This window comes from Capricornis sumatraensis, chromosome 1 (genome assembly GCF_032405125.1).
Source record: "Capricornis sumatraensis isolate serow.1 chromosome 1, serow.2, whole genome shotgun sequence".
NCBI classification, from domain to species: domain Eukaryota; kingdom Metazoa; phylum Chordata; class Mammalia; order Artiodactyla; family Bovidae; genus Capricornis; species Capricornis sumatraensis.
Window position 1 is genome coordinate 1,157,700 of NC_091069.1, and position 14,861 is coordinate 1,172,560.

The 14,861-nt window shown below is 63.3% G+C and overlaps 2 protein-coding genes across 4 annotated transcripts; one reads left to right on the forward strand and one right to left on the reverse strand.

Annotated features, from left to right (window-relative positions):
• Positions 1–1,113: 1,113 nt before the first annotated feature.
• On the reverse strand, positions 1,114–4,281 carry MRPS2 (mitochondrial ribosomal protein S2). Its single transcript, XM_068978560.1, has 4 exons — positions 4,242–4,281; positions 4,057–4,152; positions 3,431–3,560; positions 1,114–2,106 (listed from the first exon to the last, which is right to left on the reverse strand). Exons 1-4 carry the CDS (start codon positions 4,279–4,281, stop codon positions 1,491–1,493), a joined length of 882 nt encoding a protein of 293 aa, XP_068834661.1. The 3' UTR covers positions 1,114–1,490.
• Positions 4,282–5,223: 942 nt separating this feature from the next.
• Positions 5,224–9,548, forward strand: PIERCE1 (piercer of microtubule wall 1). Of its 3 annotated transcripts, XM_068982390.1 has the most exons (4): positions 5,224–5,440; positions 6,193–6,313; positions 6,383–6,461; positions 9,250–9,284. In XM_068982390.1, exons 1-3 carry the CDS (start codon positions 5,298–5,300, stop codon positions 6,416–6,418), a joined length of 300 nt encoding a protein of 99 aa, XP_068838491.1. In that variant the 5' UTR covers positions 5,224–5,297; the 3' UTR covers positions 6,419–6,461; positions 9,250–9,284. The 3 variants fall into 3 exon arrangements, with proteins under 3 accessions (XP_068838491.1, XP_068838482.1, XP_068838499.1); XM_068982381.1 differs by lacking the exon at positions 6,193–6,313 and having other exon boundaries at positions 9,250–9,548; XM_068982398.1 differs by lacking the exons at positions 6,193–6,313; positions 9,250–9,284 and adding an exon at positions 9,296–9,480.
• Positions 9,549–14,861: the final 5,313 nt, after the last annotated feature.

Here is a 14,861-nt window from a genome sequence, read left to right on the forward strand (position 1 = left end):
ACCTCCCTGCTGGGCCTGTGCCCTAGGCTGTCCAGCTCACCCGTGTCCGCCTGGCTGGCGACTGCCCGCGGCTCCCAGCGCCCCAGGGCAGGCTGCACAGTCGGGGACCCAGACACTCCCGCCTGGCACAGGTTCCAGGGGATTCTCGGGGGAGAGGCGCCTGGGGCCGCCCGGAAACGGGGGTGGTAGGGCTGCTCCCCCTGGCCCAGCCCGGCATCTCAGCTGCCCGTGACCCCAAGTGTCCTCCGTCCCCCTGCCCCGTGTGGCCTTCCCTAGACAGCCTGCTTCTGAAGGGTGTGGGGACCCTCTGCCCTGGGGAGGCCCATCTACGGCCAGTGAACCGCCTCACGCTACGCTGGCCCCAAGGGCCTCGGCTGTGCATGCTGGCACCCCGGGGCGCAGAGGGACCATCCGTGCAGAGTTCCACCACCGAGTTCGGGCGCGCGCACCCGCACTCTGAGGGAGGCGCTCTGTGGTGGGAGAGCCCATTGGGGCCCCTCAGTCTGCCAGCCTCTGAACGTCTCTGTCCTGTGCTCCCGAATTAAAGCAGCCTGCCAGCGGCTGCTCTCAGGCCACCATACAGCTCCCTCACCTTCCGAACAGGAGACCCTTCACACTGGGACCTCCACTGTGCACCCCCACCTCGAAGACAGAGTGGGCCCTGGGGCATCTCGCTGCCCCCATGCACCGCTGTGGTTCCTGGGTGGGCATGTGTCTGTCCCCCCCACCAGACAGGTTCCTGGGGCATCAGGTATCCTGGGAACCCTGAGGCGGGGTCCCGGGAGGCCCACACCCTGTCCGGGAACGCGAGGGCTGCCCGGGGGGGTCCCGTGATGAGGAGCATCGAGAGGTCCTTGTGAACAGGGGGGCGCCCCCACCCCACCCATGTGGAGGAGGCCTGTCCAGGAAGTGGGGGGTCACCAGGCCTCTATGCCCTGCTGAGCCCACGGCCACAAGCTGCTGGTCCACGGAGGCTCAGAGACCCGGGGGCGGCGAGGGGCCTTGTGTGCCCTGTGGGCGCTGATGGAGAGAGACCACACAGAACAGACTGCAGGACCAGGGGCCCGGGGCCCGCCCTGCCCGGACCCAAGCTTTATTTCTGCGGCAACCACGCTGCCTGCTTCGCTCAGCCTGGCCCAGCCCAGACGGGATCCTCTGAAGTGCTCACCCTGCAGCCTCACGTTACAAACCAGCCCCTGAAACCGGGAGACTGCAGAGCAGCCCGACCCGGGTCACGAGAAGAGTCGGCCCGCAGTGCGGACGCGCCTAACACGGGGGCTCGTCTCAGGGTGGATGCAAGGGCTTCACGCTCTGGGGACACAGTGTTTTCTGAGGGGTCCTTTGCGGACAGGCCCCTTGCCGGGTGAGCCCCCCAGGCGGGCTGCTGCTGAGCGTAGTTCCTAGCAGCAGGGGCCCAAAGCCTGGAAGGTCTAGAGGCGCCCCCAGCTCAGGACAGGCTGCTCCTTCCCCCCAGGAGGAGGTTGGGCGGGTCAGGGGGAGTGGCCCACGCCCAGCCCGGCCTGCGCTCCAGGGGAAGGCGCTCCCGGGGCAGTGGGGTCGGCTGGGTGGGGGCCTGGGGTGCCCTGCAACCGGTGCAAGGCCTCGAGCTGCCGGCGCTTCTCCTTGGCCCGGGTGACCACCGTCTGGAAGAGCCGGCAGAAGAGCTGCACAGCCGGGGGCGAGTCGTCGTTGCCAGGGACGGGGTAGGTGATGAGGCAGGGGTTGCAGTTGGTGTCCACGATGCCCACGGTGGGGATGTTCATCTTGGCCGCATCCCTCACGGCCACGTGGGGCTCAAAGACGTTGTTGAGCGTGTGCAGGAAGATGATGAGGTCCGGCAGGCGGACCTGGGGGCCCAGCAGGAGGGGCGCGTTGGTCAGCAGGCCGCCCTTGAAGTAGCGCGTGTGGGCGTACTCACCGCAGCTCCGGGCTGTGCTCTCGATCAGGTGTGAGAACTGCCGGGCACGGCTCAAGAACAGGATGATGCCCCCGCGGAAGGCCACGTGGGCCGTGAAGTTCAGGGCGAGCTGCAGGTGCGTGGCCGTCTGCTCCAGGTCAATGATGTCCTGGCCCAGGCGGCTCCCGAAGATGTACGGCTCCATGAACCTACCGGACGCGGAGCCGGCGTGAGCCGCCCGAGGCCACCTCCCACCGCCCTCGCTTGTCCTGCTCCTCACACCCCACCACCCTGGGGCCGGTACTGTCTGCAGCCTTCCCCATGATGACACAGCGAGGGCCCCGCCCCAAGAATGACCACCAGGGGCAGTCAGGGGGCTGGACCAACAGAGCAGGCTGGGCTGCAGGCTGTGTCCACGTCTCAGGCCAGAGAACTCTACCTTCTGAACCTGCAGCTTGTCACGTGGCGACCCTAACAGAAAGGACCCCACAGGGATGTCTGGACGCTCACAGGTGACATCCAGTGTCCTGCCCAGGGCTTCATATGTGGCAGCCACCCTCGTTACTACGGCTTTACCACAGAGACCACCCAGGGCTGGGGGACCAGCAGGGCAGGGGCGCCGGCTGGAGCAGGAACCAGCCAGGCCTTGGAGGGGAATCCTGCGGCCCAGACCTGCGGGCCTGGCAGAGGGGCCGGGTGCCAGAGTGTGCCCTCGTGGTCTGTCTCCTCCCACTCCGTTCACGTTCCTGCTCACTGCCATCTGGATTCTGTCCTCCCCACAGACGCCGCCAAGGGCCCACAGGCCCAGCGCCCTCAGCACGGGAGACTTCTGCGAAGAACCCCCAGCAGCGCACCCTCTCACTTCCCGGCCCCTCCCCCAGACTCCGGGATGCCTGGCACCCGGGCTCCTGCCCAGGGCCGCCCCCGCCCTTCTGCCCCACATGCCCTCTGAAGGCCCTGGTGTGGCGCCCCTGGTCCAGGCTGCTTCCTCCGAGGGCACCTGTGTGACACTGTCCTGGGGTGGCCAAAGCGTCACCCGCTCAGGACCTAAGTTTCCAACGTGAAGAACGCAGACGCCTGCTGTGCTCGGCTCCCCACCATCACCCCAGGCCCAGCCACTGCTTGGCTCTGCCCCAGCAGCCACCGCCCCCACCCCTCCGGCCCCCAGTCCACTCTCAACCAGGCCCTCACAACGGCCACCTGAAAGGACGGCCAGTCACCGATCCTCAGCCTGCCATTGGGATGTCCCTCCAAGGGGGTGGCCTTGCCAGCCTCCGTCCCATCGCCGGTTTACAGGACCTACAAGACCAGCCGGCCTGCCCCTGTGAGGACCATGAGCCCCACGGGAGGCTTGGGGGGAGAGAAGCAAGCTGATTCTGAGAATAAGCATCCATCCCTCCCGGGGACTCCACGATCCCATACGGAGGAAAAGGGGGGTACGTGCTCTGAAAACAAACTGAAGAGGGGGGCCTGGACCTCAAGGCAGGGGCCCAAGCGCCCTGGACGAGCCACAGCCACCAGGCCCACGCTCACCTGTGCCGACAGCCAGCCTTGTGGCCCAGGTGCACGCGGGCGTTGAAGAGACTTCGCACGGAAAACAGCTCCTTGACGTTAAAGAAGTCGGCGTGCTTGAGGGGCTCGCTCAGGATCCGGGCGCTGAGATCTGGGCGGGGAGGTGGAGAGCATGCAGGCCCCGGGTCCCGGCTCCCCCAGAGCCTGGGGCCTGCGGAGGGCGGCGGCAGATGCTGGGGGGACCCGGGGACTTCTGCGCAGGCTCGGGGGCGGGAAACCGGATCTGACCATGGCTTCGCTCCCGGGTAAACCCGTCCAGGTCCCCACTCGGCGAAGAGGCAGCCGGCTGATGTCTGTGTCTGCGGCCCCCGTGGTCCCGCCGGCCGCCCGCAGAAACTCCCTCCAGGCAGCAGCTCGGGGCCGGCCGGCCTCGGCCCGGTGGCGGGGCGGGGACTCGGAGGCCGCGGCAGCGCGTGCGGCGCGTGGGGCTCTCCCTCCCGGACCCGCAGCCCCTCCCGGGGCCCGCGTCCCCCGGCCCGCACTCCCGGGGCCGCACGAAGACCCAGGGCGCCCGCACCCCCGGGGCCGCACCAAGACCCAGGGCGCCCGCACCCCCGGGGCCGCACCAAGACCTAGGGCGCCCTTACCGCTGTCGCGCTCGGGCTCGCGGGCGGCGGCGGGCGCGGCGCTCCCCAGCGTCCGGCCTCTCGGCGCGGCCCGGCTTCGGGGCGCCGCCCGGACACCTGCGCAGACAGCGGACTCAGAGCGCGCCCCCGCCCCCCGCCCCGCCCCGGAGGGGCGCCCGCCGCGCGCGCCACCCCGGGCCCCTCACCCGCTCCGAGCAGCCGGGGCAGCACCGCGCCAGGCGCCATGGCGCGGATCCGGGCGGACGGCCTCGGGGACGGGCGGACGGAGGCACGCACGCACGCACGCACGCACGCACGCACGACGGGCCCGGCGGCGCGGCCGCACGAGCGGCTCCCCCCAACGCCGGGGCCCGCGCCGCCCCCGCCGCAGCGCCGCCCGCAGGCCCGGAGGTGCCACTGCGCCGCCGCCGCCTCGTCCGGAAGCCCGGCGCGCCCCCGCCGGCCGCCCCAAGTCCGAGCGCGCGGTCCCCGGGGAGCCGTACCCCAGGCCCGCCCGGGCGGAACCGCAGGGAGGGCGTGGCGGCCAGGGCCCGTGGTCCGGTCGGGCGCGGGGCCTGGGGGCCTGTCTCCCCGCCCCGTCCCCCGTCCCGGCGCCCTCGCCCCCTCCCTGCACGGGGCCGGGCGGCCGAGGAGCCCCACGCTTCCCGGGGGTACCCGCCGGGCAGGGGGGCCGCGCTCCCGCCCGGCCAGTTCTCACAGCAATAAGTGGCTTAGAAGGGCTCCATCAGGTTAGTCCAGTGTGCGGTCCAGCCTCAGACCCAGGGTACGGCCGAGTCCGCAGGCGGAGTGGCGAGGTCACGGCGCAGCCCTGCCGCGCGGCGAGCGCCGGGTCCCCGCCGCAGAGCGGCCTCGGAGCACCGAGCCCCACTGATGAGCCTGGGCCGGGGTCTTCGGTGCCCCGAGACCCGCCCCGCGTTTGGGGAAACGTGGCGTGCGTTCGCGCCGGTGGTTTCAGAGCACAGGGGCCTCCGCACTGCGGCCCCAGCAAGTGATCCCTTTTCTCGCAGCCAGTCCAGGGCCTCGGGGCTTGCCAAGGAAGCTTCTAGAACTAGGACTTCTGCCCGACCCGCCGGCGGTGGCGGGGGGGGGGGGGGTGGCTCCCGCCCGGGGGTCGCGGCGCCTTTAAGGGCCCCGCCCGTGCCTGGGGCGGGGGGCGGGGGGCGGGCCGTCGCTTAGGAACAGGACGCCGCGCCGCCGCCCGCGCCTTCTGTGCCCCCCGAGCGCGGGGCAACCGAGGCGGGATGTCGGAGGAGGACCCCCAAGCGTGCGCGGAGCCCGAGGAACCCAAGGGCGGGCCCCCGCCGGAGAAAACCAGCGACTGCTACCGCGTGAGCGAGGACCTGCCGGCCAGGTTCAACAACCCGGCCTGGTTTCGGGGCTACAGGTGAGCACCCGGGAGTCCGCGGAGGGTCTGCCTTGCGTGCAAGGAGGAAAGACCAGTGCTCCTGGTCCGGCGGGCAGCCAGGTGCCCAGCTGGGCCTGCCTCGGCTCAGCCCACGGGCCCCAGCCTGACCCCCGAGTCAAAAGCCGGGCCAGCGGTTCACCATCACAGGAGCGGGGCGGTGCGGGTGGAGGCAGCGGGCGCTGGGCGGGGCGTGCCCGGGGTGGAGATCGTGGCCACACCCCTAGGGCGCGGCCAGCCTGCGGTCCTGTCCGAGAGGGGAGGGCCGGTCCGCTGGAGACGCGCGGACGACGCGCCCATCACCGGGCTGCGAGGGGCGCGCGCCCTGCGGGCTCTAAGGCGCAGGCTGCGTGCCTTTCTTGACCCCCACTTAGTCCCTCTACAAGCCCCCGGGATCGGCTCAGCTGGGAAATGAAGCTGGGAGGTAGAAAGATACGCTCTTGCCCATAGTTAGTAAGAGGCAGAGCTGGCGTGTCGGAGCCCACGGTCCCTCGGTTACGCCGCTGTACCACTAGCTGATATCAGGGCTGGAGACAGCAGGGACATTTTCTCCTGGAGGCTCAGAAGTGGAGGGGCGCCCCGCGCCCCCTCCCTCCCCCCCGCCCCCCAGGTCTGGAAGCTGAGTCACAGATCCCAACTTCCACACCCCCCCAGGAAATGACAACATGGGATCAGGGCTTGCTGGGGCTGAGGGCCAGCACTTTCCACGTGGGGGTTCTTTATGGCTTTGGCAGAGGTCAGCAGAGGAGTCAAGGGAGGCTGAAGGAACCTGCCAGGAAGGCCAGCCCTGCACCCCACAGGAGCCCGGGTCCCCAGCTGCATTGCGTGCCTACAAAGCTCTGTCAACCTAACACGGTAAAGCTGTGGCTTGGGCAGACTTAGAACAAATGAGTGGAAAATAAAAGTGTTCTTTTCATCTGCCAGGACCAAGGAGCCCCCCTCAGTGTACAGGACCAGTAACCAAGTTTATGGTAGCAGAGCCCCCACTGTGCACGAGATGCCGGTAAGGAGGAAGCAAGGAAAGGCTCTGGAGGGGGGTGCGTGGGTGTGTACGGGGTGTGTGTGTGTGTCCGGAGTTGCAACATCACAAATGGAAAGGGGTCACCTCACATCTCTTTGGAACAGGACATGAACGTAGCAAACAGTTTTTAAAGGTTGGGAAAGGGGCCTGGTAGGCTTGCTTGTGTGTATACGCTTGCTCAGTTGTGTCCAACTCTTTGGGACCCCATTGACTGTAGCCTGCCAGGCTCTTCTGTCCTCGGAATTTTGCTTGCAAGAATACACTGGAGCGGGTTGTCATCTCCTCTTCCAGGGGATCTTTCCAACCCAGAGATCCAACCCGGGTCTTTTGTGTCTCCTGCATCGGGTGGCGGCTTCTTTACCAGCCGGGGGAAGCCTGTAGACTGGTTTCCAACATCCCCGAGGACTGGCCCCATCCACTCCTACGAGGAGCCAGCTCTTTTAGGCAGTAGGTTTGAGGCAAATAAATGAAGGACTGCTTTCATTTTGGAGATATTAACCTGTGACCCTAAGAGGCAGCACTGGGTGGTGAAAGCTCAGGTTCCAAAAGGACTGTGGTCTCTGCACCTTTGGGGAAGCTGAGTCCTTCTTGATCGACTTCACATGGCGGGGGGCCTCCTCGAGTCCTCCCAACGGCCCTGCTGCCTCCAGGAGAAGGGCCGGTGTGCTGGTGTGAGTCACCCGTGGGGACCCCAGTCGGTGGACCACCCGCTTGGGGGGCCACGTTGGTTTTCTTCCAAAATAGCCTCACTTTTAAAACGCGTTGTGGATCGTGTGTTTGGCTTACACTCTGCTGGACACTTGTTGCTGCACGGGCTTTCCTCTGGCGGCGGTGCCTCTCTGTGCGGAGCACGGGCTCTGGACACAGGCTCAGTGGTTGCGGGTCACGGGCTCACTTGCTCTGAAGCGTGTGGCGTCTTTCTGGACCAGAGCGTGAACCCACGTCTCCTGCACTGGCAGGCGGATTCTCTACCACTGAGCCCCCAGATAGTCCTCATTTAAAAAGAGCTGGACAATCGCTTCTTTACTTGTTTTGCGTGAGGGAGTACAGCTCTTAACAAAAAAAGATTGTTTACCTAGAAAGTTTCCAGAACACTAAAGATCATGCTCCCAAACCAAGGGATCAGGTGTTTCCACACAAAAGACCGCCGTGCTCACTAACACGAGCCCAGATGCTCTGCTCTCGGGCAAAGGCCATGTGCTGGTCTTACGAGGCAGAGACAGCGGGCCGTGAAGCACGGGGCTCTCACGAGGCAGGTTTAGGAGGAGCTTTTCCTGCTCATCGTCGACCTGCTTTATCAGGAGCCTGCTTTCCAGTTTCCGGCCTGCGTGTGGCTGCTGGACTCGTCAAGCAGGACTGTTTCCTCCCCGTGTGGGAACAGAAAATAAAAATGCGTGTTTTGCGCTTTAAAACATATACTGAAGGAAACTATCCTTCCTGACACTGTAACGGTGGATGCGTGTCACTCCTTATCCATTTGTTAGAACCCAGAACGCACAGCTCGGAAAGTGGACCTGAGCGTGTGCTGCTGACTTGGTTAATGAGAACCCGCCCACACTGGATCGGCCATCCTGCACGCTCTGCGCTGTGAGACACACACACGCACCCCGGCAGCTGCGCGTGTGCTGCAGGGGGCGAGAGGGAACTGCTGCTCTGAAAAATGAGTGCACTGGGAATGCCGTGGAGGCCCGGTGGTTGGGAATCCATGCTTCCCTCGCCGGGGTCGAAAGTTTGATCCCTGTCCAAGGAACTAAGATCTGGCAAGCTGCATGGCATGGCCCATAAACCTCCAAAAACCAACAAAGCGAAACAAAACACAAAACACACACACACACAAAACAGGCAAAACATCTGAAAAACCCTCCAAAATACACCGAAGGCCATTTTTCTTTGCATTTGCTTCCCGTTGAGGAGACGGAATATCAGGTGGCCTTCTTGACACAGGGGACTCTAGAACAGGTCACCTGTCCCACAGCGGTCCAGGCCCCTTCTGTAGAGACGCCCAGGTCACCTGGCGACGCTGGGTTGCTGAAAGGACCGCCACCCCTGGGTGCCCGCACACACCGGCAGCCCCCCTGTGTCCTCACGGCAGCCCCGCCCCGTGAGGGCAGCCCCTCCCGAGCCCCCTCGGTGGGTGGGGTGGGGCCCTCAGAATGGTTCTGAGGTTCTGCAAAAGGTTCTGATTCCCTGTCAAGGCCGAAACCTATTCACGCCACTTCTTTTCCACAGAAAGCTCAGGCGCAGAGAGGCCCAGTGACTTGCCGTAGTTAGGCAGAAGCAGAGCTGGGCACGGCTTCGGCCTGACCCCCTGTAACCAGACCCAGACGGCACTGCCTCGCCCGGCTGTTAGAGCCCACGTAGCCGTGGAGGGAGGCACCTTCCGTCATGACCCCCCGGCATTAGGCGTAAACCGGGGCGGTGCTGGTGGTTCAGTCGCTCAGTCGTGTCCGACTCTTGTGCCCACGTGGACTGCTGCCCGCCGGGCAAGGACACTGGAGTGAGTCGCCATTTCCTCCAGGGGATCCTCCCGACCCAGGGGTCGAACCTGGGTCTCCTCCATCGCAGGCAGATCCTTTACCGACCGAGTCACCTGTGAAGTCCAAGGGCAGACGAGGCCGTTCCGCGCGCGCGCCCCTCGGCCTCTCTGTTTTCTGGTTTTAGGAACAGCATTTTCTCACAGATGCTCATTTTTATTCCAAAGGTGCCTGGTGACCGATTGCTCGAGTGTTATCCCGCATAACTAACCCCAGTGTCCCCTTCTCACTTCCAGAAGGTGTTTTATCCAAATTCGTATAAGTTTTCTAGACAAGTTGCAGTGGGTGGAATGTTCCAGAACAACACTCTCAACGTCTACATGGAGAAGAGCATCGTGACGGGTCCTGACAACTACATCACCTCCTATGACCGGCTCAACTTCCACCGCAGCTACCGGGTCTGCAGGCCGTCCTTCTGTGACTGAGGGGCCTCCCGGCTCCTCCGGCCGCCGTCTGCCCTAGTTCTTGGTGGTTCGCCCAGGCGTAAAGGGACACGCTTTACCACTTTTCCCGAAAACACTTCTTCTCTAGATAAGCAGGCAAACGGGGCAGCGGTGCTCTGCTTTCTCTGTCTTACACCTGAGATGAAAAAGATGGCTTGACTTTCCATTAAAACTCTTGCCATGGCGTCAGTCCCTGACTCATCTGTAATCTGGGTGCAGGGCGCTGGGTGTTCCGAGACCCCGAGCTCGGCCTGGAGGCTGGGAAGGCCTGCAGCGCTCCACCTGTGTCTTAATCTGGACGCATCTTTGTTTTTAGCCTCATGACAGATTGTGGGGGTTTTCTGTTGTCAAGTAGCCTGCTGGGCCGCAGGGGGAGGGTTGGATCCCTTGCCCGGGGTATGGACGAGAGCTGGTGAGGGAGCAGGGGTGCTCCGGAGTGGGGAAGGCTGCAGGCAGGGCCGGGGGAGCCCAGGCCAGGCTCGGAGTGACCCCGAGCACTCCCTGCACCCTGAGCACTCCCTGCTGAGCACTCCCTGGCCCCTGAGCACTCCCTGCTGAGCACTCCCTGGCCCCTGAGCACTCCCTGGCCCCTGAGCACTCCCTGCACCCTGAGCACTCCCTGCACCCTGAGCACTCCCTGCTGAGCACTCCCTGCTGAGCACTCCCTGCACCCTGAGCACTCCCTGGCCACTGAGCACTCCCTGGCCCCTGAGCACTCCCTGCTGAGCACTCCCTGGCCACTGAGCACTCCCTGCACCCTGAGCACTCCCTGGCCACTAAGCACTCCCTGGCCCCTGAGCACTCCCTGCTGAGCACTCCCTGGCCCCTGAGCACTCCCTGCTGAGCACTCCCTGCACCCTGAGCACTCCCTGGCCCCTGAGCACTCCCTGCTGAGCACTCCCTGCACCCTGAGCACTCCCTGGCCACTGAGCACTCCCTGGCCCCTGAGCACTCCCTGCTGAGCACTCCCTGCACCCTCAGCACTCCCTGGCCACTGAGCACTCCCTGCACCCTGAGCACTCCCTGGCCACTAAGCACTCCCTGGATCCTGAGCACTCCCTGCTGAGCACTCCCTGGCCACTGAGCACTCCCTGCACCCTGAGCACTCCCTGCTGAGCACTCCCTGCTGAGCACTCCCTGCACCCTGAGCACTCCCTGCTGAGCACTCCTTGCACCCTGAGCACTCCCTGCACCCTGAGCACTCCCTGCACCCTGAGCACTCCCTGGCCCCTGAGCACTTCATGGCCCCTGAGCACTCCCTGGCCACTGAGCACTCCCTGGCCCCTGAGCACTCCCTGGCCACTGAGCACTCCCTGGACCCTGAGCACTCCCTGCACCCTGAGCACTCCCTGGCCACTGAGCACTCCCTGGACCCTGAGCACTCCCTGCTGAGCACTCCCTGGCCACTGAGCACTCCCTGGACCCTGAGCACTCCCTGCTGAGCACTCCCTGCACCCTGAGCACTCCCTGCTGAGCATTCCCTGCACCCTGAGCACTCCCTGGCCACAAACAAGGCCCAGGTGGAGGCAGAAAGAAGGCTGGTGAGTGCCGCTCGTTGAGGGGCAATGTGTGTGAGGGGGCTTCCTGCTTGTGTTCATCCGGGGAAGGCCGTTGGGTGTGATAACCACATGGGGCTTCCCAGGTGGGGCTCCATGGTGAAAACATCCTGCCACAGCGGGAGGTGTGAGAGACGCGGGTTTGATCCCTGCGTCGGGAAGACCCGCAGGAGGAGAAGAAGGATCCCTGCTTGAGAAACCCCGCGGACAGGGGAGCCTGGCGGGCGATGGTCCATGGGGCTGCCAAGTCAGACATGACTGAGCCTCTGAGCAGTGGCTACGTGAAGTGGACCCCTGTCTCTATGTAGTTACTTCTCAGTCAGCACTCGATTTAGACCGTCCTCAGCATTCTCGGGGGCTTCCCTGGCGGTCCGCTGGTTAAGAGTCCCCCTTGCAGTGCAGGGGGCTCGGGTTCCATCCGGTGTGCCCCAACCTGGAGCCCACACACCAGAATCAGAGGCTCTGCGAACAACCCCACCAGAACCAAGACCTGAAGCAGCCACATAGCTAAACATTAAAACCATTTTCTCCGACAGGATGTGTGTTCCAGACATGGATCTCACTTCCCTTATGACCACCTGCTGCAGGAAACCTGGGAGGTGTTGGGACCGGAGAGACGAGACGGTTAGAGACTGTCGACGCTGCTTGTTTACCGGGGTTTTTATCCAAAGAGAGTTTATACTCACATATTAATTTGGGAGGAAATGAAATACCATGGCCGGTTAGCTCTTCATTAAACACTTTGTGAAGCAAAAGTAAACATTTCAGCAACATCCTTAAGGTTCCATTTGCGATAGACATGCTTTCTAGAGAAAACCAGTCCCTTTAACAGAAGTGATACAAAGCTGAGGCTGGAGCCAGGATCTGCTGATAGATAAGTCCTTTTCGTTCGCCGGAAAACCAGCACAGGCTCCAGGCATCAAACTGAAAATGCATTTTTCACAGCTTGTCACTAAAAACACCAAAATACTCAGAATGCGTCTGCATTCTACCTCTATTAAAATACACAAGGGAGGATAGAAAAGGACGCGTTATCAGTCCAGTTTTGAAACTCAACAGAAGAGAAGCGCTGGCCGGAAACGCGGAGTCCTCAGGGCGGCCGTGGCTGTCAGGCCCCGGGACCGTCTGCCCCGCAGCCTTGACCGTGAGCAGTGCACTCCGGGGCGGGACAGCGTGTGACGGTCAGGGCCCAGGCTGGGCCAGTAAGTCAAGCCGATGCCCACAAACACAGCAGGTGCCGAGTGCTCGGGTGAGCTTCAGCGAGTTAGTTCCGGCTTCAGAATCAGGCAGTGAAGCGCTTTCAGTACCCCTCCTAGCCGGCCACCAGTGTTTTGTGCCAGTTGCTAATGAGTTAATGGGAAGTTAGACTCTTGCACGTTGAATAAATGTCTGGCAAGTGGATGACAGAAACACCTTCTGTATCACACGTGCACCCGTCTTCCTGAGAAGTCACCCGCTGCCTCTGGCGCAGGCTCCCGGTCCCCACGCCCTCCTGGGGCCGGGCCCCTTCGGACGCCCGTCGGCCATGCGTGCCCACCCGTCCGCTGTCTCACGGTCTTCAGAGGGCTTCGACGGCGTCGCCGCAGCAAGTCTTACTCCACCTCCCTCTGTGGGTGGGGAATTAGGGTCCAGAGGGGCTGCCCTGTCGCAGGCCCTGGGCCCCCGCTTTGGTGGTGGAGGGGGGCCTGGAGGGACAAGGTCATCAGCGTCTGACCCCATAGACCCGCCCTGACTTCTTAGTGTTTGCACGAGTCACCCAGGAACTCCAGTGATTATCATGAAATTTATCCTTTTAGTCACTCAGTTGTGTCCGACCCTGCGACCACGGGCCATACTGCAATCTCTATGTGCTGGGGGAGGGAGGAGAGTTTGGATCGACAGGCTGATCTTTCGGCACAAGACGGTGCCTTCTGCCCAGGGTAATAGCACACAGAACGGCTGGTTGAAAAATGGGGAGAAAATCACACCCATCAGTCTTCTGACCACCGCGCTGAGATCTTTCAAAATCTTAAATCCAATCAGAGCAATTACGGGAAAGGCGATCGAAACACTCAGGGTTAACAAGCACCAGTTTCCACTGATTATTATGTTAAATGCACGGCCATAGAGAAGCCCTATCTCCACTCACGAGACCTGCATCCGGCCGCTCTGCTCCACTCTTAAATGAAACGTTGACAGTTTCACAGCACTTTTCTCATCGCTTAATTTAGCTGCTGAGTCGGCCTAAAACTAGGAACTCCTTACTCCAGAGGTGTATTTCCATATTTCCCTATTTTTCTTCAGTGATATTTCACCTTTTCTTTACAGTTAATTAGAATAAATGGTTTCAAATACATAGTAAAATGTGTTGATGTTGGGAAGACAAATCCCTCTGTCCAGTACACAAAACACCAGAGATCTCAAAGATTCAAAACAGAAATAATGTATTTCCCTCCCCGGCAGCCTTGCCTGGTACTGACCTGGATGGAGGTGGTCTGCAGACAGCGAGGGTGGGATTTGTTGCTGTGTCTCCGTGTCAACACCGGCCCTAAAGCTAATTTTGAGGAAGGGGTGGGATCAAGGTGGCAGTGCTTTTTATATGAGCAAAGTGCTGGTATTTAAACTGAGTATCTGGGCCATCCCTGGCAGTCTCGTGGTGAAGAACCTGCCTGCCACTGCAGGGCACAAGTCGGATCCCTGGTTCAGGAGGATCCCACACGCCACGGAGCATCTAAGCCCAAGAGCTGCAGTGACTGAGCCGGCACGCCTGGAGCCCGGCTCCACGGCCAGAGAGGCCACCGCACTGAGGATCCCGAGCTCTGCGACCAAGGGGAGACCCCGCTCGCCCCCACCGGAGAAGCCCGTGTGCAGCAAGGGAGACCCAGCAGAGCCGAAACGACAGTGATGAGAAAGAGCAACCAAACTCAGCGCCTGGGTGAGCCTGCTGACAGCTCGGATTCTCGAAGACCCCGTCCTCTGTGGACACGCGGGTGGTGAACGTCAGGCGCTCGCCCCCAGGGCTCTCCCCGCCCCACACCCCATCCCTGCCGTTAGGGCTTCTGACGTGGGGTGGGATCTCTCCCCCTCCTTGGCGTTAAGGGGAGTGAACGTGTGGCCCCAGCATGCAGCGACCTCCCTTCACTGGGCAGCGAGAGGGGCCCTCTGGGCTGGACTTACCCGTGGGCCCCCTTATTGAGTCATTCCTCGCTGGCTGTGCCGGGTCTCCCTTGCCGTGCAGGCTTTCCTCCAGCTGCAGCGCGCGGGCAGGGCGCCGCCCTCTCCTTGCCTCGCGTGGCTCCTCTTGCTGAGCACCGGCCTTAGGGCGCTCAGGCTTCAGTCGTTCCAGTTCCCGGGCTCCAGAGCTCAGGCTCAGTAGCTGTGGAATCTGGGCTTAGTTGCTCCGGGACAGGCGGGACCCCCCCAGAGCAGGGAGTGGGTCCGTGTCCCCCACACTGGCAGGCCCTCCTCCGCAGGCCTTGGGACCTTCGGCTTGCTCTGGCCACACGCCCTCCCCAGCCTCTTCCTGCGGGTGGGGGTACGTCGGCCACCCGGAGCGCTGTGACCCTTGGACGCGAGGCGGGGCCAGGACCAGCGGAGGGGCTGGACTGCAGCTGCGGATGAAGCCGTCACTGCTCAGCCGTGCTCCCGCCGCCCCCAATGCGGCTCCCCTCCTGAAAGAAGCTGACTGGTTTTGGCCGTGCTGGGCCCACGTGGCTGTGTGCGGGCTTTCTCTAGCTGTGCACGTGGGCTCCAGCCCGTGTCCTCTGCTCTGGCAGGTGGGCTCCACCAGGCAAGTGCCACTCCAGCCCCCACTGCAGACAGGCTGCAGGGCACCTCCCACCCTGGCCCCAGGGTGCACCAGTGTTGACC

Bases quoted from the DNA above. Each gene is read 5' to 3' on its own strand.
- MRPS2 (XM_068978560.1), bottom strand. From the start codon at position 4,281: ATGGCGCCTGGCGCGGTGCTGCCCCGGCTGCTCGGAGCGG. The intron at 4,153-4,241 runs GTGAGGGGCCCG...CTGTCTGCGCAG, and splicing joins GCCCCGGCTGCTCGGAGCGG to GTGTCCGGGCGGCGCCCCGA. The intron at 3,561-4,056 runs GTAAGGGCGCCC...CTCCCCGCCCAG, and splicing joins CGAGCCCGAGCGCGACAGCG to ATCTCAGCGCCCGGATCCTG.
- PIERCE1 (XM_068982381.1), top strand. From the start codon at position 5,298: ATGTCGGAGGAGGACCCCCAAGCGTGCGCGGAGCCCGAGGAACCCAAG. The intron at 5,441-6,382 runs GTGAGCACCCGG...TTCATCTGCCAG, and splicing joins GCCTGGTTTCGGGGCTACAG to GACCAAGGAGCCCCCCTCAG. The intron at 6,462-9,249 runs GTAAGGAGGAAG...TCTCACTTCCAG, and splicing joins CCACTGTGCACGAGATGCCG to AAGGTGTTTTATCCAAATTC.